Below are 24,933 nucleotides of genomic sequence, written 5' to 3' on the forward strand. Positions count from 1 at the left end.
TTTCTGCAGGCATTCCTCAGAACACCTCTTTCACCCCGACCGCTCCGCCGCTGCCTGTTTTTACCAGCAAGGGAGAAAACCCGAGTTGTTCCCGAGCCGGAGCCCTGATTAAAAGCCCTCGGGGAGTCTCCCTTGAAGACGCAGTTGGCAGTGATGATTTCTCTTCCGTTCCCACAGCAGACACGGTCAGGCCGAGGCCGCGGCGCGCCCGTTTTAAGCACAAAGCCTCGCTGCTCCTCGCCGGGCCGGGCGCGAGGCCCAGCGGCGCTGCCACGGGCTGGCGGCGTGGTTAAGCCAAGCGTGAGCTCGGTCAGGGCGAAAGCAAAACCCGACGCTTCTGTCATCACGCGGACGAGATCTTGAGGGAAACCTGCCCCCCCTCTAGTAATAGTAAGTAATTAATGTAATGACACACACTTATTACCGGCTATTGTTACGTGATGTTGCTTAATGGGCTTTGGCAAGAGGCGCGTGTAGGCCGTGCCCTCGCTGCGGTGGCGCGCCCCCAGCACCGGCGCCATCCCCGGAGCCGAGGCCTGGCGCTCCCCGCCCCGCGGCCGGGCCCGGCTCCCCGGGGGCTGGTGGCCGGGCTGGGGAGCGGGCCCCGGGCCGGGCCGGGCCGGACGCGGGCCGTGGGCGCCGGGAGCGGGGCAGCGCTCGGGGCCCGCGCCCGCCGTGGCCGGAGCCGCCGGGAAGGAGCCTCCCCCGCCGCGGGCGCTGCAAGGGCGCACCCGCTTTTTTCTTTTTTAAACAAAACCGCTCAGTTCGGCCCCCGCGGGCCCCGCCAGGAGCGGGGGGAAGCCCGGCGGGGCGGGGGAGGGCAGGGCCGGGCAGGGCCCGGGGCAGGGCCCGGGTGCCCGTGCCGGGCCCGTGAGCGCCCCGGCCGCCGCCCGCCCTTAACAAAGATGGCGCCGCTCGACCCCCGGCCGTCGCGTGACGCGGCGCGCAGCCCAAGGGCGCGCGCAGCCGCGGAAGAGGCGTGGCCGGAAGCGGGAGGGGGCGGCGATGACGTCGGGATGGAGCCGGCGCGGGAGCCACGCGCCGGGCGCTCAGGTGGGGGAGGGGCGGGGCCGCGCGCGCGCCGCGGGGGGCGGGGCAGGACCACGCCACTCCCCTCCCGCACGGGGCACCGCCCCCCGCCGCCCCCCCCCCCCCCCGCCGCCCCCCCCCGCGCCCCGGGGCCCCCGGCGCCGGGCGGGAGCCAGGGCGAGGCGCGGGGGCCGCGGCCGGGGCCCTGCGGAGGGGCCGGGGCGCGGGGGGAGGCCTCGCCCGGGGCCGGTCCCGCTCCCGCTCAGCCGCGGGTCGTCGCCCGCTCGCGGGCGGTGGCTCCCCGGCCCCTGGAGCGCTGCGGCCGCCCCCCGCCTCCGCCGGGCGCGCCCCTCCCGAGGCCGGGGAGGCCGCTCCGCCTCCCGCCCGGCCCGGCGCCGCGTGCCGGCTTCGCCCGCCCGACGCCAGCGGCGGGGGCACGAGCGCCCGCGTCCCGCCGGAGGCCGGGCCGCGCGCCGACGCCGAGCCGCCCTCGTCCCGGCGCTGCCTGCGGCGGCGGGGGCAGAGGCGAGACCCGCGGGGAAGCGGCCGCGGCACGCGAGGCTCGCGGCGGCGCGCTCGGGCCCGCAGCCCCGGCGGCTGCTTGGCGGGGCCGTCCCGGCCGCGCCGCCATCCGCCGTCCCGGGCCGCGCCGTCCCGGCCGCGCCGCCATCCGCCGTCCCGGGCCGCGCCGCCATCCGCCGTCCCGGCCGCGCCGTCCCGGCCGCGCCGCCAGGTTGGGTTTGGTCCGGCGCGGGTTCTGCTCGCGCGCAGAGCCGTTCCCGAAGGCGGAGGGGCGGGAACGTTCCCGTTTCCATCCGGAGCCGGGCGGAGCGGTGCTGGGGCTGCAGCCGGTGGCCGAAAGCGGCCGCGAGGTCCCGGGTCCGCAGAGCGGCGCCAGGCGAGCGCGGTTGCGGTCGGGTCGGTTCCGTGGCGCCCTGCTCGGGGCAGGGTTTCGGGGGGGCCGGGCGCCTCCCGAACCGCAGCGGGCTGCAGAAGGAGCGGGCGCCCAGGCCGGGGCGGGGGCGCAGGCGGGAGCCGCTTCCCCGGGACCCCCCGGCCCGGCCGGGGCCGGGAGCCGGGGCCGGGGCGGGGGAGAGGCCGCTGTGGCGAGCGCCTGCCGCCACCGGGTGGCAACCGGTCTCCACTGCACCTTCGCAGCCCCTGCTGAATTCGCAGTTTGGTTCGCACGATGCCTTACCCGGCCTCCGCTGCCTTTGCATTCGCGTCCTTTTTTAGCAGCGTTTCCAGAGCGAGCAAAACGCAATTCGATCTGAGAGCAAAGGGGAGCACAGGACACGGAGAGAAAGACGTCTTTAATGTTCATTAAGACTTTGCATCTTTTTCTACTGAAATATTTTTAACCCGCTTCTGCCTTTCCGTGTCCTTTTTTCTCTCCGTGCAGGTGCGCTTTCTTGCAGCGCTGCCGGAGCAGAGACGCCCCGGCTCGGACGCCGTGTCCTCCACAGAACGGCGGCTGTGGGCTGCAGCTTTCTGCAGACGTCGCTGCTTTCCGTTACAAGGTGTGCGGCATCGTGACAGGAACGGGCTTTTTAAAGCTGTTTGCTTTGAGCCTTCTCGGCGCATTCATGCGAAGCTATTCCTCGGCTTTTTAAAAAATATTTAAAGTGCTGAGACAATTTCTGCCGCTGTGCTTTAATAGGATTTGCAGCTGCGAATGCGCTTTAATAGAATTTACAGCTGGGCTGAAGTATCCCCTCTCTTAAAATAACATTGCAGCTTCGTGATTCAGGAGAATGTGCCTCCCACCGGTTGCTTTGTCTGGAGCCGTGAATGCTCTGGAGCAAGAGGAGAAGATGAGCAAACCCAGAACTTTTGTATGCGGCTGAAGAGGAAGCAGAATCCTGCGGTTAGGGACTGGAACTACAAATGAGCCTATTTGGGTCTTGGTTTTTGCGTTGCTGATGACTTGTTTTCTGCTCGCTCATGCGGTTTTTAACCTGCCAGGTTTTTTTCTCCGTCAGTAAAATGGGAATAGGAAAACCTCAGCGTGTTTTTAGATCCTGAGGTGGTCAGCGTGGGGATCTCCGTGTTGTGAGGCGCGGGATCAGAACGACGGCAGGTGGGAGACAGTGCAGGATGTGGTGTCATCGGAACCTAGCGAGAGCTGCAGGCCTTCTGCTTCTCAAACTGAAAAGCAGTTGGTGGCTGGGCAACCAACGGCAGAAATGCGTTATCTTAAAAAGCTGCCTAACAGATACTGCCTGCCTGTCGCGGCTCTGGGCCAGGAGTTTTCATAGCTGGTCCTAGAACGTCAATCCCGAATATACAGAACCGAAAGCAGTCAGGCTGCACAAAGTGTTTTAAATCTCGCAGGTGAGGTTTGCAGGGAAGAGGTGGAAGAGAGCCACCCGCGCGTGTGCCCTTTTCCCGACAGGCAGATGCCCTCGCTCTGGAGACCAGGGCCCCTGCCGAATTGTTGGAAGATTACAGGTGGAGAGGGTGGAGCGGGGCGAGCCTCGCGGCCTGGAGGAGCTGTCTCCGCTCGATGGAAGGGGTGGGGGGAAGCCTGCCTGTCTGAGGAGGCACCTTGGCCTCGCTCTGGCGGAGCTGCTGGGGCCGGTGCCACGGCAGCCTGAATAAAGCCGTCCTCGGCTTCCCGGGCGCAAACGCAGGGCAGAGAGCAGGAGAGAGGAGAGAGCGTGCCTGGCTGCGAGCCCCGGTCAGCAAACTGCTTACACGGATGTTGTGCTCAGTGTCCACGTTTTAATTCTGTCTCTCTTCCAAAAAAAAAAAAAAAAAAAAAAAAAAAGTTTAAATCCCATTCAGCACACTGGAACTCGAATGTGTGTGTAGATGCTTGGCGGAGTCCTGGCTTGAGCCGCTGGGGTTTCTGCTGCGGCAGCCGCCGAGGAGGCCAGTGAGCCTGTCTGCTGCTGCTATTTACACTGGCCCGGTAAGAAATGGGCTGAGAGTACGTTAGAACTGCTCTTCCTCTGCATCCTGCCAAGGTTAAGAAGTCAGGGAAATTTTTTTTAATAGGAACAATATCAAAGAGGTCTTCTGCGTCATCTCCCAGATCTGTGGTCTCTTTCATAAGTGACTTTCTCATTCACAGCGATTTGCAGCCCTTTGAAGTGCCTGATAGTAAACAAAGGCGCATAATTTACAAACATGGCTGAAGCCAGAAGTACCTTTCTGTCTCTGTCCTCTCTGTTTATCAATTCAGGTTTCCAAGACCGGAGGGAGAATTTCCCTGGCAGCAGTGACCTGCTGAGACAGCCCTCCTGCTCAGAATGGCACTGGTGAGCGGGCCAGACCCCCGCCTCCGAGAGGTCGCGTGGTTCGCGGTGTGCTGCAGAGCCCTGACCCTTCTGCTGCAGGCAAGTCTCCTGTGCCCCAGCCGAAGGTGCTGCGACCTCTGTTGTTTGGTGCCCCAAGGCTTCTCCCTTCAGTACTGCCCTGCGCACCGTGAGCTGGTTCTGCTTGGTTGGGAAATCATCTCCTCCTTTGGAGAAGCAGCAGACTGGCTGCATCCAGGGAGGCCGGTTGCTGTTAGGTAAAATGACATCAATTTCCTTGTAACTTACTGCGTTTTCATGCTGCTGTTGCAAGAGGCCGCTTTGGCAGCAGGAGAGGAAGATAACAAACAGAAGAGGAACAATAATCTCCTCTCGCACATTCCTCCCAAGGCTCATTTCCAGAGACACCCTTCTCTGAGCGTGGGAGGGCTTGGTTGATCTCTCCATCCTACCTGTGCGTACCGAGGCAGCCAGCAGAGTCTGGCTGTAGCCACGGCCTCCTGAAACCAAGTCAGCCTGAGAAGGCTCTGTAGCAGCGGCGGCCGGCCAGCTGGCAGATCGCGGCCGCCCCGGTCACCCCCGGGAGGGCTGAGTGGAACCATCAGCCGAGATGAAGGACTCGGTGTTACAAATGCCAGAGGCCTGGTTAGACCAGACGTGTGCTTCGTGGTAAAACAGCGGCTTTGTCTGTCTTCTAGTCCCGATTTGTTCAGCGTGGCCTTTTCTCTGCCAACGCTGAGTTTATTGCAGGGGACTCATCCCAATCTACACGTAGTTCAGCTACAAAACTTACCACCTGAGGGTTTTTGGGGGTTTGGTTTTTTAAAACATTTTCGTTTGGAATTACGTGACAACGCATTAAGTTGCGTACCTCCTATCTCACGAGCTCTCTGGGTTTTTTTCTCATCTTCTAAAACGTGGTCAGCACCCCAGGCTCCTGGAGGCAGAGGTGCGTGCATTCTGCTTGCTCGTCCCTGGAAAGCAAACTCCTTGGTGCACACTGAGCCGCGGAGGCGATGGAGTGATCTAGAGACTGGAGAGGGGGCCTGGGAATCGGCTGCTGTCTTCTGCATCAGTTTGCTCTGGGAAAATGTTTTTCCCTAGTTCTGTCTCCTCTCCCTTGTACATCAGCTGGGACAATAATGCCAAACTGGGGAGACCGGGAGGCTCACCGGTGCTGCAGAGGTACCTGGTGTGAGCGTACGCAGTTAGATGTGCCTGGGCGTGGGGCTGAGCAGCTTTCCCTGTCCAGTTCCATGGGGATTCATGCTGGATACATTCCAGAGCTTTATTCAGTTCAAAAGGATGTGTTTGCACCTTTTCACAGTCATAGGCGTCCTTGCTGCAAAGCCCCTCAGCCTGGCTTCTGTGCTCCTCTTCTCCCCTTTGAAACCCAGGACTTCTCTTCCCGCTTGGTGCTTTCAGTAGCGTACAAGAGGACGTCTGCTGGACTCCAATCCTCTCTTCTTTTTCCAGGCTCTGTTTAACCTCCTGATCCCAGATCACGCTGCAGACGCCTTCTGTCCCCCTCGCCTGTCGGAGCCTGGCCTGTGGGACCTGCTCGTGGAGCGGCTGCTGGGAGGCCTCTCGCGCTGGGATGCGGAGCATTTCCTCTTCATCGCCGAGCGTGGTTACCTGTACGAGCACAACTGCGCCTTCTTCCCGCTGTACCCCCTGAGCGTGCGCGCCGTGGCCGAGGGGGCTCTCTGGCCCTTGCAGCGGCTGCTGCGATTGCGGAGCCGCCTCCTGCTATCAGCTGTGCTCCTTAATTCTCTCTTTTCTGTCCTGGCAGCCGCTGCCCTGTATGAGCTGGGCTGCGTCGTGCTGCAGTGCCGCAGGGTGGCTTTCCTTGCTGCCGTTCTCTTTTCTGTCAGCCCTGCCAACGTATTTATGGCAGCTGCTTACTCGGAGAGCATGTTTGCCTTCCTGGCGTTCAGTGCCATGTGGCAACTGGAGAAGGGGCAGAGCTGGCTCAGTGGACTGCTCTTCTCCCTTGCTGCTGGGGTGCGTGCCAACGGGCTTGTTAATGCTGGCTTCTTCCTCTACTCCCGCGGTAAATGCTTTGCCCTCCAGCTCCAGGTGGGTTCAGGATTGGTAAGGAAGCGCCCTCCATTGTGGAAGCAGCTCCTTAGCCTGGCATCTTCAGCGGTTCTGGTGTGTGCCGGGATTTTTCTACCTTTTGCTTTATTTCAGTATTATGCCTACGTGAGGTTCTGCAGTCCTGGCACCGGCCGGGAGCAGACTGTTCCCAGGCCGCTGCTGCAGCTGGCTCTGGACAAGGGCTATCGTCTGGCGGCCGTGAACGGGGTTAAACCCCCTTGGTGCTCCCAGCGGTTCCCTGTGGTCTATTCCTATATTCAAGACGCTTACTGGAATGTGGGCCTTCTAAGGTATTTTGAGCTCAGACAGATACCAAATTTCTTGCTTGCTTTGCCTGTCACTCTTCTGGGCTCGTGGGCTGCCTGGACCTACGTCACTGCAAACCCCCGGCACTGCCTAACTCTTGGTCTAGCGAGAAGAAAGAGTGAAGAAGAGGGGAAACCAAGAGCTGGATTTTGCTGCCCTGCTGTCTTTGTGTACGTGGTCCATGCCACGGTCCTGCTGGTGTTTGGATTCTTCTGCATGCACGTGCAGGTAGGACGTTCATAGCAACACACAGGAGCCATTTCATCAGGGGAATGCAGCATGGTGGCTGAGGCAGTGACAGTCGCAGCCTGAAGCTGTCCCAGCTGCGGGGCAGCACAGGGCAATGCAAACCAAAAGCTTTGCCTTTCCTCTTTCGGAGCTGCTTCCACAGAGAGTTTCCAAAGCCAGTTAGCTCCTCCGCTCTGCTGGAGAGTTCCCGAAGAGAGCTTGCCAGGAGCTCAGTGTGACGAGGACACCGGGACGGGGATCAAAGGCTGTGGCTGGTGTTGGGTGGATCCGACGCGTGCTTAAGGCCGGGCTTGCCAAGCCCTGCTGATGGGCTGTCACAGGACAGGGATACCGGCTCATTATCATGTTGGGCCGAGCTTAATGGATGGCAATGAAAGCATCTAGAGCCTGCCGCCAGCCTCTAGAAAGCGTTTGAAGGTCTTTTCAGGACACAGCTAGTGGCACCAAAGGTTGGGGGTTCCAGTGACAAGATAATTGAAGAGTGAGATTCAGGTCTCCCGTGAAGCTGCTGCCCCTGCCCGGCTCTCGAGCGGGACAGTGACAAGGATTTCAGCGAGGTGGTGACAGTTGGGTACCGTGTTTGTCCAAAACCTGGGGACCGCTTGACTGCTTACACAAATGTCTTAATAAATAAAGCAGGTTGAGCTGAGAGGTGTTTCATTTCAATGTAACAAATGCTAGCACCATGAAGTGGGGCCGTATTTGAGCATATAAATCCCCTTTATCAGCAGTCTGTTTTGAGGCAGGTAGATGGCTCCTTCCGTGCCTCGGGATCGGGCTGGGCACAGTCGGAGCCCTGCCATTTATGTGATTTTTGCTCTGCCTGTCGTCTTCAGGTGCTGACCCGGTTCCTTGGCTCCTCCTCTCCCATCCTGTACTGGTTCTCTGCTCACCTGCTTCACGAATACGAACCCTTACTCAGGAGCGAAGGGACTGATAATCAAAGCGCAGCACCTCGCTCCGAGAAGTCTCTTCTGGGTAAATCTGGTTCCTGTGGGAAAGGGACTTCTGCAAACCCCGTTGTGAGGCTGCTGCTGAACTGCATGTTAATTACGCCCCTCAGCAAATGCGTTCTGGGATTCTTCCTGTCCTACTGGCTGCTGGGACTGGTTCTGCACTGCAACTTCTTGCCCTGGACATAGCGAGGGTGTGCGTTGCTACAGACGGGTCGTGGGGCAGAAGCGCTGGGTGGGATTGACACTCATTTTTTCTAAAAAGCCTGATGGACACGTAATGGTGCTGTTGTCCCGGTTGCAAAGGCGTTACTCCTCCGTTACTCCTCGTGCGCGGTGCTGCGTGGCCGCGTCTGGGACGGGCGCGTTCTCGTCGCTGCGATGCTTCAGCCTCCTGCCCCTCGGCGCCTGTTGCTGGCGGCCGAAGTCCCTGGGCGCTGCCTGGGGCGGGGGCTGCGCCTCGGGCCCTCTGCCGCCGGGGGGGTGCCGCCATCGGGGGGTTGCTGCCGCCGGTGGGCTACTGCCGCCACCGGGGGGGTGCCGCCACCGGGGGGGTGCCGCCACCGGGGGGTGCCGCCGCCGGGCAGTCGGTCGTGGCGCGGGTCCGCGTCTGCCGGATCCCCATCCGTCGGGGCACCGCCGGGAAGCCGCCTCGGGGGCAGGGAGGGCCCTGCGGCCTCGCTCGGGCCTCCCTCTCCTCCAGAGCCCTTGCCGGGCGCGGGGCGGCGGGGGCGGGGCGGGGCGGGGCTGGGGGCGCGGAGGGGGGCCCGGCGCTGCCACTCGGCGCTCGCGGGGCGGGGAGCGCGGCGGTCGGTGCCCGAGCCGTGTCCCGCCTCCCGGAGCGGGGGGGTTCGCCCCCGCTGCCCCGGGGCCGGGGCTGCCGGGACCAGGCCGCTCCCGCGGCGGGGCGGCGCCCGGCGCGGCCGGCAGGGGGCGCGGCGCTGAGGCGGCGGGGCGGGGCGGGGCGGGGCGGGGCGGGCGAGCGGCGGGGCCGGGCCGGGCCGGGCGCTGCGGCGCCATGAAGGACTGCGAGTACCGGCAGATCCCGCCCGGGGCGGCGGCACCGGGGCCGGGTGCGGTCACCTCGCCGCCTCCGCCAGCCGCCGGCCCGGAGCGGCCCGGAGCGGCCCGCCGGCCCCGGCGGAAGTGGGAGGTGTTCCCGGGTCGCAACCGCTTCTACTGCGGCGGCCGCCTCATGCTGGCGCGGCACAGCGGCGTCTTCGCCCTCACCCTCGGCCTCATCCTGGCCACCAGCGGCCTCTTCTTCGCCTTCGAGTGAGTCCGCGCTGCCGGGCCGGGGGCTCCGGGCACCGCCCTGGGGCCTGCGGGGCTCCGGGGTCCGTCCCCCCGCTGCCCCCCCCTCGGGTCAGGCCCCCGGCCCCGCCGGGGTGACGCCGTGCGGGTCTGCCCCTCGGGCCGCTCCCCGCGGGGGGATCTGAGCGGCCCTTGTCCCCCTCCTTCCGCGGGGAGCCGCGGCTTGGCTGGCATCCACCCACGCAGGGCGGGAGGGAGGCGGGCGGGGGGCACCTCTGCCCCCCGCGGGTGCCCCGGTGTCCCTCCCTTCTCCCCACGGCCCCCAGGCACCCCACAGCCCCCGCACCCCCTTTGCGGGCAGCCCCTGGTTCCCCGTTTCCTGCCCCCAGGTGCGGTTATGCGAGGGGTGGGCAGGGGCTGCCCTGGACCTTGTTTGCTCAGTCTGGCCCCGGGAAGGGGTTTGACATCCTCGCAGTATGCCCCCCTGGTCTTTAAATACCCACCCCAGTCTCCCCTCCTGCCACCGAGGAGAGAACTGGTCCGGAATTGCAGCCAGGAAGCCCCCGAGACTGGAGGGCCTGGTCCGCAGTGGCCGCAGGAACAGTGTTTCTGCTAAAGGTGCTTGATAAATGGTGAAATTCTTTGGGGTCCCACCTTGAGGGTCTGCACTGGAGCTGTCCCCTTCGTGCAGCGGTGTCCAGGGAGGAGGGAGCTGCGCCTCCCCCGGTCCCCTTTGCTTGAGGAAGGCTGGCCCTGGGAAGCTCCCCGCTCCCGCGCCCCAAGGGAGGGGAGAGCCCAGAGCACCCCGTTAGGTCCTGCGCTGCCCGGAGAAGCCGGGGAAGGAGCACCGTTGGTTACTGACACCTCTCAGGGCTTCTGCTGTCCTGCCTCTGCGCTTCTGGAGGGGAGGGAGCTTGTTTTTCCTGCCACTGTACAGAGCAGGGGGGGTCACGCCTGCCTTTGGATCACGGCGTTATCTCTGCAAGTCTCAGAGTAAAGCTGCCCAAGGCTGCGGGCAGGGAGATGAAGGTATTTGATCGGATTAGAAGTTCTGAGATGAGCTGAAAGGAGCAAGCAGCTGTGGGAGGCCGTAACGGCATCCCGATGTGAAAACTCCTTTCTTAGAGTCATCTGTGCCCCTGTGACAGCTTTCTCTGCTGCATCTGAAACTACTGGGCAGCACCAGCACAGTAACTGCTTTGTACGGGGCCAAGCAGAGGACGTCTGCCCTGCCCTCCCTTCTTGCCTAGTCACTCTTTCTTGGTTAAATGTGCCCTGGGGCTTTCCAGGTTGTTATTTTAGCAGCGTGCTTCTCTTGTATGGGTTACAGTTTGCTAGATGTGTAGCAAATACATCTTGCCTGTGTCTACAGTTCACATTTTTTATATGATTTCTTGTTGCCTGATGGGGGAAAGTGGGGTCCAGAGATTCTCCCAGGAAAGGGGTGGCAACGAGCTCAAACCTCTCATTTCGGAGACCTTTCTGTCCCTCCGTCAGGGAGGTGACCGAGGGGCTCGGCAGCAGCGTTGGTCTCGGGCTGAAGGGGTTTTGTTGCTTGGTGGCTGCTTTGTTCTGGACAGCTGAGCTTGGGAGTTGAAACAAAAGTTGCTTAATCCTCTCAAACTGCCTCGCAGCGTTACTGAGACTTAGCGCTGCCCGCAGACATCAGGGCTCAAGCAGCTTGTCTGTCTGCACTCAACTCTGGGTACTTATCAGTGCTTATAATAGCAAATCCCTCTGCGGAGTGAGGGACAGGAGGGGTCTCTGGCGCTGCGCCGTGCAAAGAGCTGTGTTCCTCGGCCATCTTCATCTGTCGTGCTGCGAGTAACGGAGCTGCCCTGATGCAGAGCGCGATCGTGCTGGTCCCCATCTGTGGAAAAAGAGCCCCAGGCCGTGGCACAGCGAGCCCAGGAGCGGGTATCATCTGCTGAGATGCATGGTGGCTTGTCACAGCAGCGTCAGTGCTGGAAGGTGTCCCCATCCAAACATCTGGCGCGCCATGAAGGGCACGCGAGTCATCCAGAGACAGCAAAGCTGTGTTGAATCGAAGCCAAATTCCCTCTCAGCTTCACACGTTGGACCAAACGGGTTTGCGTTCGTGCTGATTTTGATTCCTGCTTAGCTTGGGGTGTTTCTCCACGTGTCCTCGATGCTGCTGTTACGGAAGGTGACCAGGCTTTGGGGCAGCTGACAGGTTTTTGAAATGCAATTCTGGGACTTCAGAAGGGCAAAGAGATTGCGTACAGGGGCTTGTGCTGCCGTCTTTGTGCTAAAGACCCTGTCTTCCTAGTGCTGCTCCAGTGTTTTCTGGGCTGGCTCTTGCTGTTCCAGAGGTCTCTGCAAAGCAGCAGCGCTTTGGCCCACCACCCCGTGATAACTCAGCGTGTAGCGTCACAGCTGAGAGCTGGTTCTGTAGCGATGGTTGCTAACAATGCATTTTTTTTTCTTTCCTTTTAACAGCTGCCCCTTCCTTGCCAGTCACCTCACCTTGGCCATCCCCATCATTGCAGCCGTCCTCTTCTTCTTCGTCATCAGCTGCCTGCTCCAGACAAGCTTCAGAGACCCGGGTATCCTGCCCAGAGCCACCCCAAGTGAGGCTGCAGACCTGGAAAAGCGGATCGGTGAGACTTCTGTTCCTTCTTCTGTGTTTGGTCCAGTGCCACACACATTTCGGGCTCAGTCTCTAGGGAAAAAGACCAGAGTATCAGATCATGAGGCTTGACAGTGCTTTACGAGTGCCGGTGAGAGAGGCGTGACAGGCTCCTCTAGCGCAGCAGGCAGTGCTTCAGAGAGAGGATCTGCAGAGAAGCTGAGGTGATTTTCCTTTCTGTTTAGCCCCATCCCTTTCCCTGGCAAAGCCCTGTACAGCGAGTCGGGACTGTACCTGTCCCTGCGCTCGGGATGACACCTGAGCAGGCAGCAGCCCTGTGCAGAGCTCGGGAAGGGACAGCTTGCGGCATCGGTGTGCTAAACACGAATGCTGTTGGGGACGGTGTACCAGCAGCTGGGGGAGCGTGAGATTCCCCCTTCAGAATCACGCTGCCAGGCTCCTGAAGATGAGCGAGAGTGCCTGTGCTGCTCCATAACGGTGCGTTAGTTAATGTGAACGTTGTCCGAACTCAGAGGAATCTGACCCTGTACGTTCTTCTGCAAAATACGGGTGGTGAGGACGTAGGATAATTAATTTAGGAATAAATGCCTTTTAAGATTATGATTTGCCATTGAGTCTGCTGTGCCGCAAGGTTTTCTTTATTGTAGTGGTTTCTAACAGAATGCTAATGTTTGTCCCTGTTTAAAACCTGCTATGTCACGCTGTTTTGGTGGTGGCCAAGAAGGTGCATGCATCCAGGATCTGTGGACCTTGTTGAGGTGACCCATAGTAACAAATGCTTTAGCAAAGCTAATGTGAGACAACTTGAATCTGCCCCACTGAAGACAGTTGCAAGGCAATAATTCTACATCCGACTAAAAAAATGGTTTTAAAATATCCTCAGAGTGGTTATCCATGTTTCTATTTATAAGTGCCTAAAGCAGTAATCTGGCTGCAGATGCTGCCTGATGTGCCAGCTGTTACTGTTAATATAATCCACTTGTTATCCTCTTAACATGCTCCCTGTTACATCTCTATTTTCAAAGACTTCATCAGAGTTGGAAAGGTGCTCTTTCAAGAGTGACTTAAATAAAGGAATAAGCCCCAAAATTGCACATGTGACAGAGGTTTTCCAGCTCATGCTTTTGCTGAGCAGAGAAACAGTCTCCAGCTGCCAGTCCCCAATGAATAATGAAGTGCCAGCACACACAGATGTGACTTGCGGTGTCCCTAAAAATCCTGGATTTCGACCTTGAGGAGGAGGAATCCTCTTGTGCTACTAACATACACGTGTCAAATTTTAATGAAATCTGCCTGGAGCAGCCGAGACCCGCTCGCTGTCGTCCCCCGCCGTGATGGAAATGAGCCCCGTGAGCTGCTGGCTCCAGCGGCGGGTTGGCGAGTTGTGTGCTGGCAGCGGCAGGGAATGCTGCTGCTGAGGTTACCCTAACGTGACCGTCTCCCGATTTCTGTCACTTGGATGCGTACAGCAGAGGAGGAACCACACGTGCGTTAACAGATGATGTTGCCTCCTTGTGTTGTGATCCGTTAGACAGGCAGGGATGAGCTGATGTTGCTGGGCACGTTAACACTGCTGCTTTTATGCTCACTATTTATAAATTGCTTTATGTTCTCAAACCGTTGGGCAGATATTACTTCCTCTTGGCACCCCAGCAGCGTTGCCATTGAATGGCCAAGGAGAGGACATAAATAATGCTGTGAGGAGCTGACGAGTTCTTGGCTGTCCACCCTGCAACAAATCCTGTAGGCTGAGCCACCTCTTAGCTTTTGCTTAAAATCAGGAGAGCACGTGCCAATCCCTTGCACTGCCAGGAAGCACCTCGGGGTGATGCGGGGGCTTGGGTTTTGCCTGCACTGGTTTGACTGTCCCTCCTTGCCCTTGCAGACAGCATGGGTACCTCTACCTATCGCCCGCCAGCCCGCACGATGGAAGTGGTCATAAATAAGTATGTGGTGAAACTCAAGTACTGCTACACCTGCAAAATGTTCCGCCCTCCACGCACCTCTCACTGCAGCGTCTGCGACAACTGTGTTGGTAAGCCCAGAAAGTGGAAGGGTGCTGATGTCTCGTGTGCGTATGTGTGTTGGGGGGTGGTTTGTGTTCCTGGACAGATTGCTTTTGCTTCTTGTAAAGGATTATAAAGCGAGATACTGAGTGGTCTTTCTTCTTCCCGCTTAAAATGAAAGCAACACCAGTGCAGTGGCTCAGGGCAGCACGCCCAAGACTCCATGTCTCTGCTTTCCCTGGTTCTGGGAGGACTGTACCACAAAACGCAGTTAAGGACCCCACCAAACACAAGGTTTGCTGCAGGCTCCTTGTTGTCTGTGGCCTTGCTGTTGCCAGGCTGGTAGAGACACCACCACAGATGCTGACTGAGCTCTTCTGTGTCCTCTCCCCGTGCCATCAGACTGTGGAGGGGCAGGCGGGAATGAACAAAGACCTGAAGAAAAGTCTCCGGCTCCACACAGGCAGGTGCAGGCGTAGGGCAGCTGCAGGGGAGCGGGCAGGGAGGTTCCCGGCTGCACCAGAGCAACTCTAACTGGCGGCAGGGTGGCATGCGATTGAGGGACATGCCCGGAGAGTTTACACCTCGTGCGGCTGCTCCTGGTCATGCGCCACGTGGATGCAGAGGCTTTGTGCTGGCTGCTGGGGCAGCCTGAGGAGCGACCAACGCGCGAGCGGTCGCAAGACCCCAAGACTGGTTAAGAGAAGAAGTTTGGGAGTTGCCAAGCGTTGCGTGTTTGGGGATAGCCAGGGGTGGCCGTGACTCCTCCTTACGCTGGAACGGCCCGCTGGAAGCAGCCACGGTTGGGGCAGTGTTTGGAGAAGAGCTGTCTGGAGGAGCGGGTGTGCGCCTGCTTTGTGTGCGATGGGTTTTGTTTGCGCTGATGTCCCCCGCAGGACGGTTACTGCGGTCCGGTTAGTCTGAAATGCAGCCCTTTCATTAGAAGGCAGTCGGGAGCGTTTCCAGATATATTGCACCTACCCTGGGTTCCCAGGCAGTTTCTGTGGTTTTAGAGGCGTATCTTTGTAACTTTGAAAATTATTTTCTGCTCCAAAGAAGGTGGGGAAGCTGACAAGCAGAAGGGGAGCAGCGATGCTGCGTGCACACACCCAGTGCTGCTAGGTACTGGAAAAACTGCCGTGCTTTGCCTGCTCTCTTTCAGTTTTAGTAATGGTAGATGTTACCAGTCACAAGGCTAGTATTTATGCAGGGTTTGGTGAGAGGAAGGGTTTGGCCTTTGATGATAAAAAAAGGGCATGTGAGCAGGCGACAGTGCTTCCTTGAAACTTCTTGCTAACGTACTGCGGCAGAGAGGGTGGTGGGTGGAAGCTCGATGTGTAGCCCCCGGTTCTCGGAGGCTCAGCAGAGTTCGCTGTTACGGGGTGCGAGGTGGGAGGAGTCCTCACTGTGTCCCTTTGTTTCAGAGAGGTTTGATCACCACTGCCCCTGGGTGGGCAACTGCGTGGGGAAGCGCAACTATCGCTACTTCTACGCCTTCATCCTCTCCCTCTCCTTCCTGACAGCCTTCATCTTCGCTTGCGTTGTCACCCACCTCACTCTGCGTAAGTACCGTGGGTGCTAGCAGCAACGTGTGCCGTGCTCCTGGCCCCAGACGACTTGAGGCAGCACTGGGTCGCTGTTGCTGTTGGGGGGGGCATGGGAAGGGTCTGGTTGGTTTACACCAGGCTTTTTGGTGCCGGTGGCCTGAATAAACAGGGTCTCAGACTGCAGGGAACCACAGATCCACCCTGCACCTCGCTGCAGAGAGACCTTGAGAGCTGGTGACTGGGTTATCCCCTCCCGAGCAGTTGAGCTGGTGGGTGCATCCGCTCTTAACCTAGCGGGGAAGGCGACTTGCCTGTCAGCCCCAGATCTTCTGGAGCTGTGTCTCTGCACTGACATTTCTGTAAAGTTAGACTGCAGGTGTTTCTCAGGCAGCCGGGCAGATCCATATGGCTCACAGGAGGGTGGCTGCCTGCTCAGGAGCGAAGTGTTGGCTGGAGATGCAAGGCTGCCTGATGGGATGTTGTTCCTTGTCCCGTTTTGCTTTGCAGGCTCTCAGAGAGATGGATTCCTCGCCACTCTGAAGACGACACCTGCAAGATATCCTTCTGATGCCATCAGCTGCTCAGACTGTCGAGCACTGGTGCAGCGATGCTAATTGTGTGACAGAAGTGCAATGAGCTCTTTGTAGGGTCACATTCGTGTACTTCCCACAGCTTAATTTAGTCCCCTAGCTACCTGGTTGGGGCAGACAGGCATCTCTTCATCTGTAGACTGATAACATCACCAAATTGGGAAGACCTTTAATTCCTTATTTAGTTCACCGCCGGGGACTAAGAGTGGGTGACAAACTTGTTTCCCAGTTTGCAAGTTTATGTGGAAAGGGAAGCATCTGGAACAGGCTGTGCCTTGGTGGATGCCTGCAGAATGGCACGGGGCATGGGAAGCTCGCTGGGATGTTTTTGCGGCCCAGTGTGTGTGGTCACGGCGCATACCTCCCAAAACAGTCCTCTGCCTCTCCTTGCAGGATGATTTTGTTCCCTGAGACTTCCTTGACTTTTGTTTCACTGTGCTGGAGCTGGTGATTTGTTTTTTCTCAGTCTGGTCTATTTTGGGCCTCTCAGGTTTTCACACTTACTTAGTCGCCTCCAACCTGACGACAAACGAAGATGTAAGTACCTGGACGCTTGTCCTTCTGCAGGGCCGGTCCCGGTCCTTCCTAAGCAGAGGTGAGGCTTTCAGGGGATCCTTGGCTGCCTGCCTCAGTGCAGTATCTCGGTAAGGCATGCTGCCTGCATTGCCTGTGATAATCCACTGCAAAGCAAACGGCCCCTGCCCAAGGCATTTAGGCTGTAGTTTCAGGTGGCTGAGTGGGGGGAAAGCAGCACACAGCAGCAGGGGACTGCAACACGTGTTGCTTGGCAGCGTCAGGCTACGGGGGTCATGCACTGCGATGTTAGAAAGGTCACGTGTGTGTTTTTTCCAGTTAGCTTAAGATTAGGAGTTCCGAGATTAAAAAAGGAAGGCTGGCCCCAGAGATTTATTTGGGTGTTAGCCTGGGACATGGGTGATCTTAATTCAGCATCCCGCATAACCACAGGTTTCCTCTGAGACCCTGGGCAAGTCCCTTTGTCTCTATCAGTTCCTCATGTCTAATAACCAAATAATGCACAGACATCTCTTGATGAGATTTACCTCAAAGTCTGGGGTGCGTGCAGACTCCAAGGGCCAAATGAGTACCCTGAGCAGGGCAGATTGTACGGAAAAGCAGGATCTGTCTGATCCTTGGAATCAAAATTCACCCTTCTGGCCAGAAGTACCTGTAATCCTTGCTGGAAGCTTCCAGCACTGCGTAAGGCAGGTTTGCATCCCTTCTTTTTTTTTTTTTTAACTTTCTTCCCTCCCCTTTCCTCTCCACCTTTTTGTTATGTTCAGAGGTGCTGGCAGAGATGCGCAAGGCCACGTAAGTGAAGCTAATGGAGGTCACACCCCAGTACTGAGAGCACCAAGTCCGAAGCGCGTGGCCAGTTGCCTCTCTGGCTGCGTTGCCCACGTTGCCAGCCTTATGCTGCAACTGGGGAGAGGAAGTAAAAACAAAAGGAGGAAATGTCATGGTAAATGGTTCGCTGCAGCCAGGGGCCTGAGGCCAGGTATAGCATCTGCCCACTCGTGTGTGCCTACGCTTAATGTGACCGGGGTTTCGAAATCAGAGTCCCCGTGGCAGCTGCTCAGGGTGGGGACAGATTGTTTCCTCCTGTTGCAGCATGGCCTGGGAATCCCCTTGCTGTTTGTTCGGCCTGAGCAGCCCAGGAGGGACCGTGGGCTAGGGCCCTGCGCTGATGAGCTTTCAGCCTAGTGGAGAACGAGGGGAGGAGGAGGAGGCTGGCGCTGAAGCCGGTGACACTGACAAGTTGCCATGCAGCATGAGGAGGGCACAGCTTTGGAGCTGCACGGCCGAACCTTGGCAGAGGCAGGAGCAGCATATTGCTGTCTCCTCTGGCTGCCTTTCTGCGGCTGTCCTGCTTGTTAAAGCAACGAGGGGGAGGATATTTGCAGTAAGACAAGCCTTCCACCTCTTGAGCAAGGATTTGAACCCAGTCCATTATCCTGTAATTATCTGCCATCACATCTTCCCTATCCTAATCTGTGTGTATCCTTTCCCTTTCAGATCAAAGGGTCCTGGTCAAATAAGAGGGGCTCAGAGTTTGCCAATCCCTACAGCCATAAAAGTATCCTCACAAACTGCTGTGCGGTGCTGTGTGGACCATTCCATCCCAGGTAAGAGCCTTTGACCTCCACGGCATTGGGAATTGCATCCTGCTCTGTGAGAGGGCCTTGGAAAGGACAGATTTATTGCGATTCAGGGGAGACTGTGTCAGCACAAACACATCTGCTTTGAGGAGGAGGAAACAGTTTCCCAGTCTCTGCAGAGAAAGGCTGGAGACGTGTATAAGTAGGAGATATAACTGTTGCTTCTCCTGTGTTTGAGCTTGATGAATTGTAATTGTTTCATGGAGCTTGCAGATAAGACCCATCCTGCGATTCAGTAAGGGGAGAGTAACGGCACCAAAGGGCTCAGCAGCAGATGATAAATGCCAGTAGTGGCAGTACTTCTAGCACGTGTTTTTCCTCCTGTACTCTGAGGGCCGAGCATCGTGGCAGGCAGCCAGCAGAGATCGGCACTGGGCAGTGCAGAGACCCTGGGTTTTACCAACGCTTAGATGACCTGAAATGCTTAGTAGCATCCTACCAAACGCTCTTAACCTGTGAGTTAACCAGAACCGGTGTTAAAACAAGGGCAGAGGCGGGCAGTTCGCTGCAGATGCAAGGAAGCTTCGGGCCTGAAGCACGGGTGCCTGCAGCACAGGATCATCGCGGCTCTGTCACAAGAGGGTGCAATTGGGCAGGATCAGGCCGGCGTCCCCATGCGCTGCGCTGCAGGAGCGAAGATCCCCGCGCTGGCTGGGAGCTCTCGGCCTCTCCTGGGGCCTGTGGGCATCCTTGAGAGAAGTTTATTCGCATAAATCCAAACTGGATTGAGGGTGTCTGAGGCTGTGCAGCCAGCGGCACAATGTGTTTTACACTTCTGTCTGGCCCTGCTCTGTGAAGTACCCCCGAGCTTTTTGTTGGATTCAGAGGTGCCGAAATGCCGGTGCTGCCATTCAGAGATGGTAAATCTGCGGATTCAGGGAGCCGAGCTGTTTTCTGGGAGGTTGTGGGGAGAACAGTGTTTTACGCCAGTTCTTTCCTCATTCATGTTCTTTTCCTGTTGTGAAGACCTTTCGCCAGTTCCCATTTGGGTTTGTGGTGACCCAAAGCTTTCCCTGCCTAAAGGCTGTTTGGTGGCTTGTGTGATAAGTTTGTGGTTTGTCTAATGGGCAGGAAGCTGTTATCCAGCACGCTCCTGCCGGTGCTTTGGTTAGCGGCTCCCACGAGGAGAGCCCTCTCTGTGGCTTGTGAGCTCCTGTCTTCAGAGTCTTCGTTTCCTGAACCCCTCTCCCCTGGCACCCTTCCCTTTCTGTTTTCCAGTTTGATAGACAGAAGAGGATTTATCCAGCCAGATGTCGGGACCCCGTCCAGTCCTAAGAATGACATCCCTTCCCTTGGAGCCAAAACTGACACCAGCATGGTAGGAGGCATTCCCTAGCAGTGCTGTGATGTAGCCCAGTGCCTGCTGTGCCTGCACCTCGCTCCAGCCAGTACCTTCCCCTCTTACCATCTCCCTGGCCTCAGGCGGGACAGCCCTGTGATGCAGAGCTGCCAAAGACTCAGTCGAGCCATATGTTGCCTTTTTTTAAAAATTTATTTATTGTTTATTTGTTTCACTGTGATGTGGCCTGTCTGGACTTTTGACTGACAGAGCCCAACAGCATGCAAGACCCTCAGACTTGTGCAGAAAGGAAGCAAATAGGTCTGGGGAGGCACCGGACCTCAGAGCCCGGAGCATCTGCTCCAGGGGGTCGCTGTGTTTCCTGCCGGGAGTAGTGAGCTGGGCCTAGGGTGGGAGGTGGGGACTGGCAGACGGTTCCCACTCTGAGCTGGGCTGTCACGCCTCATCTTCTGGGCTGGGGGAGGCATGAGTTCCCTGGTATCCCTGTTATCTCCATGGTCATGTCCTGCTCCCCTGTGCCGACATGGAAGGGCTGCTCTGTCTCTTAATGGCTGGGTTCTCACCTCGGCTGCTGCCGGAGCGGCTTTTCTTTTCCAGAAGCTGCTGTGCCTTGGTAAGCTGGGGCTGTTCAGCTGGGAGGACTCTGGCTCCCAGCAGACATGGAAGGTGTCCCAGCTGCTGTTGATCCTATTTTCTGGCTGGTCCCTGAGGCGGTGCTGAAGAACCCTTTGTGTTTTGGCCCTGCCAGGCAGTAAGACGACTTTTTGCAGCAAGGACACAAGTTAGGATGACCCCCCCTTTTTGACGGGGAAGAAGAAACATGCAGTGTTCCGTGGCTCTCATCATGAGATGCTGGTTGGCAAGGCTACAGCTGTAAGATTTGGGAACCTTAGCTTGCCAGGAAAGGCTGGCTGTGTCCTGTCTGTAGGAGACCAAAAGGCAACAGAAAAGTGCCTCAATTCCTGAGGGTCGCACCCTTCCCAGGTGGAGTTTCACAGAGGAAGCAGCGAGCGGGTGCTGGTCTCCGATAACCCCAGGTTGTGCTCTTGGTTTGGGTTCCTGGCTGGCAGAGGAGAGCAGGGCTGTCCCCAGCACCTCAGGAGCGATTCCCCTCTGCCTGGGCTCATCCCTGAGCATCGCTCAGTGCCTGCAGAGGCACGGGAGAGCCGGGCCGGGCAGCCAGCTCTGCGTCGCTGACACTGGAGCGTGCGCAGGGGAGAGTCAGAGACCTCGTTAGCAATACTTGAATCGTGTCATTAAAAGCTGCTGGATGTTTTTGCACAATTTGTAGATTTTTTTTTTTTTTTTTTCCTCCCCCCTCTCTAGAACATTTTATATTCGGTGCAGGTAGTGTTGTGCATGTTAGCACCAGGACAGAGGCTTGCAGCATTTTGCATCAAGCTGCCTGGTTAGGTTTCCGTGGATCAGCCACATGTATTGCAACCTCGGGCAGAGGCAGCACGCTTGCGGGGGCAGCCTGTCCCCGCTGAATCCACCAGCATTGTGCTTCGCACACTGAGTGCACGCAGCTTCAGGGCGCGCTGGGGGACGGCAGAGGCACGAGGTTCCCCTGGCCTTACGTTCCTGGCTGGCTGCACAGAGATCTTGGTGCTGCTTTGCTGTGGCCACCATCTCTACCTTCCCCCTCCGTGAAGAGCTGAGGTGAGAGCTCGGTGGTGGAGGCTGCTGAATTTCTACCGGAGCCTGGCAGACGGCCCTCGCTGCCCGGGGCAGCTCCCGGTGCTGCTCTGCCAGCCGCAGCTCCGTGCCACCTCAGGGGCTGGGTGCTTTAGCACACTGCCCGTGTCGCATCTGGAGCGGCCACCCTGCCCGTCCCTCCCCGCCTCTCCTGCAGGGATGTCCCCTGTCCCCGCCTCGGAGGAGCCCCGGCGCTACCGTCTGGGGCAGGCGTGGGGCTGGGGCGAGCGAGCTGGGGGAGAGGGTCTGGTGCTGGGGAGAGAGGAGCAGTGTGGGGGGGTTATCAGGGGCCAAACTCCTTCCTGTTTTTATTTAAACCCGTTTCCTTTGTTACTCAACATAATAAAATTATATTTTTAAAGAGTTAATTGCTTGGATTATTATTTTATTCCTTTAAGACAGAAGAGGGCAGGTGTCTCAGCATTTAACATCTGTCAGGTGGCAGTTGGACTCTTTATTAGGCCCAGGCCTTGCATGGAAGCTCTTAGAGCCTGCTGCAGGACGGGGCTACGAGGGATGCTTGGCAGCAATCGGTGCTGCCGTGGCTCTTGCTGGAACAAAGGGATTTTTCTGTCCCATGTCTCCAGGCTGGGCAGGGTCTCATCCGCTTGCTGGTCCCCTTCCTGCAGGAGCGGCCCCCTGACCGTCCTTTTCCCACCCACCTCGCTCGGTCTAGGGCCGTGCCGGGATCGGTGGTCCCCGCATCTAACCCAGCCCTCTCCAGCCATACCGGCAGCTATGGAGGTGCATAATCTCTGGTGTCTTCCCCAGGAGGATGCCTGCCAGGACTTTGCCATTTCCTGCACAGCCTGACGGGATTTGCCCCCTCCTTGGACGTTAGCCCTGCTTTCTGAGGGTTAGCTGGTAAGAAAGCGTTTTCTTTTCCCTGTCATCCACTCGAGCGACCCATCTCGTCTCCGCTGCATGACCAGCTCTGTCCACGGAGCCCATCACCCTCCAGTTGTGTAGACATCTGTGTGCCGTGTGCCCTGTCCGTCCCACCAGTACCCCACTGGCATCCCACCAGCGCGAGGGTTTTGCCGTCTCGGTGCAGGGCTGCATGGCAGAGGGGTTGCCCGCAGCTGTGGCAAGAAGAGAGGGGTGTTTTCCTCCGGCTTTGTGCTGGGGCTTGGTACAAGATGGAGCCGCCTGGTCTGCATGCGTGTGCATGGTGGTGCTTGGAAAGCGGTGTGGCTGAGGCCCGGGGCTTGCTGGATGGCACGCCGGGGTGGTTTGTGCTCGGTGGAGCTGCCACGATGGGCTTGGAGGAAGCCCCCAACTGATGCAGAGATTTAGCGTTTGGAGCGAGCTGTGGCCCGAAGAGAGGAGCGGTGAGGCCGGAACGGATTTCTAATCCCAGCTCTGACCCGCTCTGTGGTTCACGCAATCCCTCCCTCCCCCTCTGCCTGTTTTCCTCTGTAACACCAGGTTCCTCCTCCAACGTGCCCGTGGCCACGGTAAGCTCCTTCCAAAGCACGTATCGACGAAGCCCTGCGTCACTGTGGGCTGCGGAGCTGCCCTTCTCCCTCCTGTGCCCCCCTGCCCGCTCTCTCCCTGCGGAACCCCGCGGGCTCCCGTCTGCCCGAGCCTCAGCGGCCGCCATGGGGCCAGGCTGCCCCTTTCTCCCTGCCCGCGTCTGCCAGCACTCTCCTCCATCCCGGCCTGGCTCCCCTTTCTGCCCCAAGCCCGGGTCCTCCGCTCTGCTCCCTGCTGCGCATCACTCCTGTATTTCTGGCACTAACCCTCTCTTTCTCTTCCTCCCCTCTCCTCTCCCTCACGCTGGGTCGATCCAGTATCAAGAGCCTTGGCGGCCTGCAGCCCTCCGCCTCTCGTGGAGCGCCCTGCGGGGAGCCGAGACGCCGCGGGCAACGCCCAGGACTACAGCCATGACCACCACGAGTGCCTCCGCTCGCCAGGGCTACGCGGCGGTGCCTTCCTCCCTCCCACTGCAGGAGAGGGGGGAAAGCAGCCGTGCACAAGGAAAAGCTTTTCCAAGCCCGCTCTGGGAGCCGGGACGGGTTCAAAGCTCAAAGCCATACAGCCGCCCCATCCGAGTGCAATAACTGGAGTCCTGCTGTCTCCTGCTGCTGGACAGACTCGTGCGACCGAGCCGAGGCTGCCGGTGGCTCCCAGTAGCCACCAGCCTTACCCCCAGTGAAGGTGTCTGCCCTCCCGTAGATGCTGGAAGACAGCGGTTAGCATTCCAGCGGGCTTTCAAAACGAGCAGGCTTCATGCCAGCGCGTTTACAGCCGAGCTGGTGGCATTACACGCCCAACCCCACCAGCCCCTCTCCGAGCTGTGTCCGTGTGTCAGAGTCCCCTCTGCGGACGGGAGTTAGCGCGTGGTCAGAGTTTACCCTTGCAACCCCCCCGGCCAGCTCCCCCTTCCCTGATTCATCTTAGCGCAGCTCTAGTTTTAGGGGAAGGCGTTCAAGCCCCGCAGGACCTTGACCAGCCGCCTCTGCAGCTGGCATCGCCAGCAGCTGCAGCGCAGGCTGGGTGCTCCAGCACCCAGCACCGGGTGCTCCCACCGCCGGCAGCCGGGCTGGGAGCTGCGCTGCGGAGCTGTGCAGCCAGGCCTGCCCCCCAGCACAGACCCCAGTAGGATTCACCATCTATTTATGCCTTTTACTTTTGTAACAAAATAAAAGTTTCTCCTATTTACTGTATGCCAGTGGCTGGCTGCTGCTCTGCCGGCGGAGGGGAGCTGCTGCCTGCAGCTCCTGCCTGGGCACGCCGGGGCTGCGCGGGGCGGGGGAGCCGAGCGGAGCCATGGAGGGCTGGCACCCTGCTGCCGTCAGCCGTGCCGGCCACGGGGCCAGGAGCCAGGGGCTCCCCAAACTCAGCCCTGGCACTAGCCGTGGCCTTGAGGCGAGTGTCAGCCTTCCGTGTCTCTGCACCCTCCTGGACAGCAGGGAGGGCACAAGCCTTGCTGCTGGGGCCAGGGAAGGAGCATTGGGCAGTGCCTGCGCGAGAACCCCTTGGCGAAGCTCATCCGCCACTGCAGTGTCGGGAGCCAGCAGCGTCCCCACAGCCTGGGGAGCAGCAGGGCTGGACGGGTGAGGACGGGGTGGCTGGGTGGCTGTGAGCATCCTTCCAGTGCCGCTGGGGACGGCCAGGAGCATCCTCTGCCTCCTGCCTGCCATCGCGGAGCCGCCCGAGCGCCCAGCCGACGCCTGCCTGCAGCATCGCCAGCTCGGCTCACGGGACTGGAGATGTGCGCTGGCCTGGGCAGCGTCCCCCAGGGCTGGGGCTTAGCTGGGTATCCCCCTCTCTGGGGCGATGCACTGTCTGGTGCTGCTCTTCGGCATTCGGGGCACCCGCAGGTGCTCTGCAGGGTGATGCTCCAGCCAAGCTCACCCGCAGCCTCTGCGCAGCGATCTGGGGCTCTTCCCTTCACCCACCCACTGATTTTCACGAAACCGGTAGAGCAGAATGTTTTTGCAGCCTCCTCTCAGCCCGTTGCAACCAAACTTTGGCAGCAGCTCAGCCCCTTTGGCAGGGCCTGCCGGCAGACGCCTGAGCCGAGGCCGAGCCATCGCAAACCCCATCTGAGCTTCTCGTCCCGCTGAGGGGGTCCTGCCGGGGGGTCTCCCCCCAGGGCCTTCTTGGAGTGGAGCCGGCACAGGATTAAACGGTCCAAATGCAGCCGGGCTGGTGCAGGATCAGCCCGAGGCTTTGAAGCTGGGTCTGGCGGCGAGTGCATCACCAGGGCTGGGGGATGCGGACCCCAACCATGTACGGCTTTGCTGCTCGAAGGGGTGCGGGCTCAGCCCAACTCCCACCAGGGATCACTGCCTTGCATTTTTGCAAGGGAAGGAGGTGTTTTTTAGGGGGCTGGGTACAGCGGGCT

At 59.0% G+C, this 24,933-nt stretch overlaps 2 protein-coding genes across 7 annotated transcripts; both read left to right on the forward strand.

The window, feature by feature from the left end:
* The first annotated feature begins 4,242 nt into the window (after positions 1-4,242).
* On the forward strand, positions 4,243-8,179 carry PIGV (phosphatidylinositol glycan anchor biosynthesis class V). Its single transcript, XM_082329650.1, has 3 exons — positions 4,243-4,370; positions 5,766-6,923; positions 7,781-8,179. Exons 1-3 carry the CDS (start codon positions 4,284-4,286, stop codon positions 8,084-8,086), a joined length of 1,551 nt encoding a protein of 516 aa, XP_082185776.1. The 5' UTR covers positions 4,243-4,283; the 3' UTR covers positions 8,087-8,179.
* A 734-nt stretch (positions 8,180-8,913) lies between these two features.
* Positions 8,914-22,997, forward strand: ZDHHC18 (zDHHC palmitoyltransferase 18). 6 transcript variants are annotated; one of them, XR_014230119.1, is made up of 10 exons: positions 8,914-9,172; positions 11,612-11,772; positions 13,648-13,797; positions 15,193-15,330; positions 15,823-15,871; positions 16,340-16,442; positions 17,940-18,049; positions 19,301-19,400; positions 21,852-21,944; positions 22,874-22,997. XR_014230119.1 is itself a non-coding variant. In XM_082329651.1 (9 exons), the coding sequence occupies exons 1-9, from the start codon at positions 8,916-8,918 to the stop codon at positions 21,891-21,893; spliced, it is 1,110 nt and encodes a 369-aa protein (XP_082185777.1). In that variant the 5' UTR covers positions 8,914-8,915; the 3' UTR covers positions 21,894-22,680. The 6 variants fall into 6 exon arrangements, 5 of the variants coding, with proteins under 5 accessions (XP_082185777.1, XP_082185779.1, XP_082185778.1 ...); XM_082329651.1 differs by lacking the exon at positions 22,874-22,997 and having other exon boundaries at positions 21,852-22,680; XM_082329653.1 differs by lacking the exons at positions 21,852-21,944; positions 22,874-22,997 and having other exon boundaries at positions 16,340-16,549; positions 19,301-21,386.
* The last annotated feature ends 1,936 nt before the right edge of the window (positions 22,998-24,933 follow it).

Source organism: Platalea leucorodia (assembly GCF_965183815.1).
Source record: "Platalea leucorodia genome assembly, chromosome: 18".
Lineage (NCBI taxonomy): Eukaryota > Metazoa > Chordata > Aves > Pelecaniformes > Threskiornithidae > Platalea > Platalea leucorodia.

What these genes read in the sequence shown, in the direction of transcription:
- ZDHHC18 (XM_082329651.1), top strand. Translation starts at nt 8,916, where the DNA reads ATGAAGGACTGCGAGTACCGGCAGATCCCGCCCGGGGCGGCGGCACCG. An exon ending in TGTCACCCACCTCACTCTGC is followed by an intron (nt 15,331 to 15,822) that starts GTAAGTACCGTG and finishes TTTGCTTTGCAG; the next exon opens with GCTCTCAGAGAGATGGATTC. An exon ending in ACCTGACGACAAACGAAGAT is followed by an intron (nt 16,443 to 17,939) that starts GTAAGTACCTGG and finishes TTTCCCTTTCAG; the next exon opens with ATCAAAGGGTCCTGGTCAAA.
- PIGV (XM_082329650.1), top strand. Translation starts at nt 4,284, where the DNA reads ATGGCACTGGTGAGCGGGCCAGACCCCCGCCTCCGAGAGGTCGCGTGG. An exon ending in CCCTGACCCTTCTGCTGCAG is followed by an intron (nt 4,371 to 5,765) that starts GCAAGTCTCCTG and finishes TTCTTTTTCCAG; the next exon opens with GCTCTGTTTAACCTCCTGAT. An exon ending in TCTTCTGCATGCACGTGCAG is followed by an intron (nt 6,924 to 7,780) that starts GTAGGACGTTCA and finishes TGTCGTCTTCAG; the next exon opens with GTGCTGACCCGGTTCCTTGG.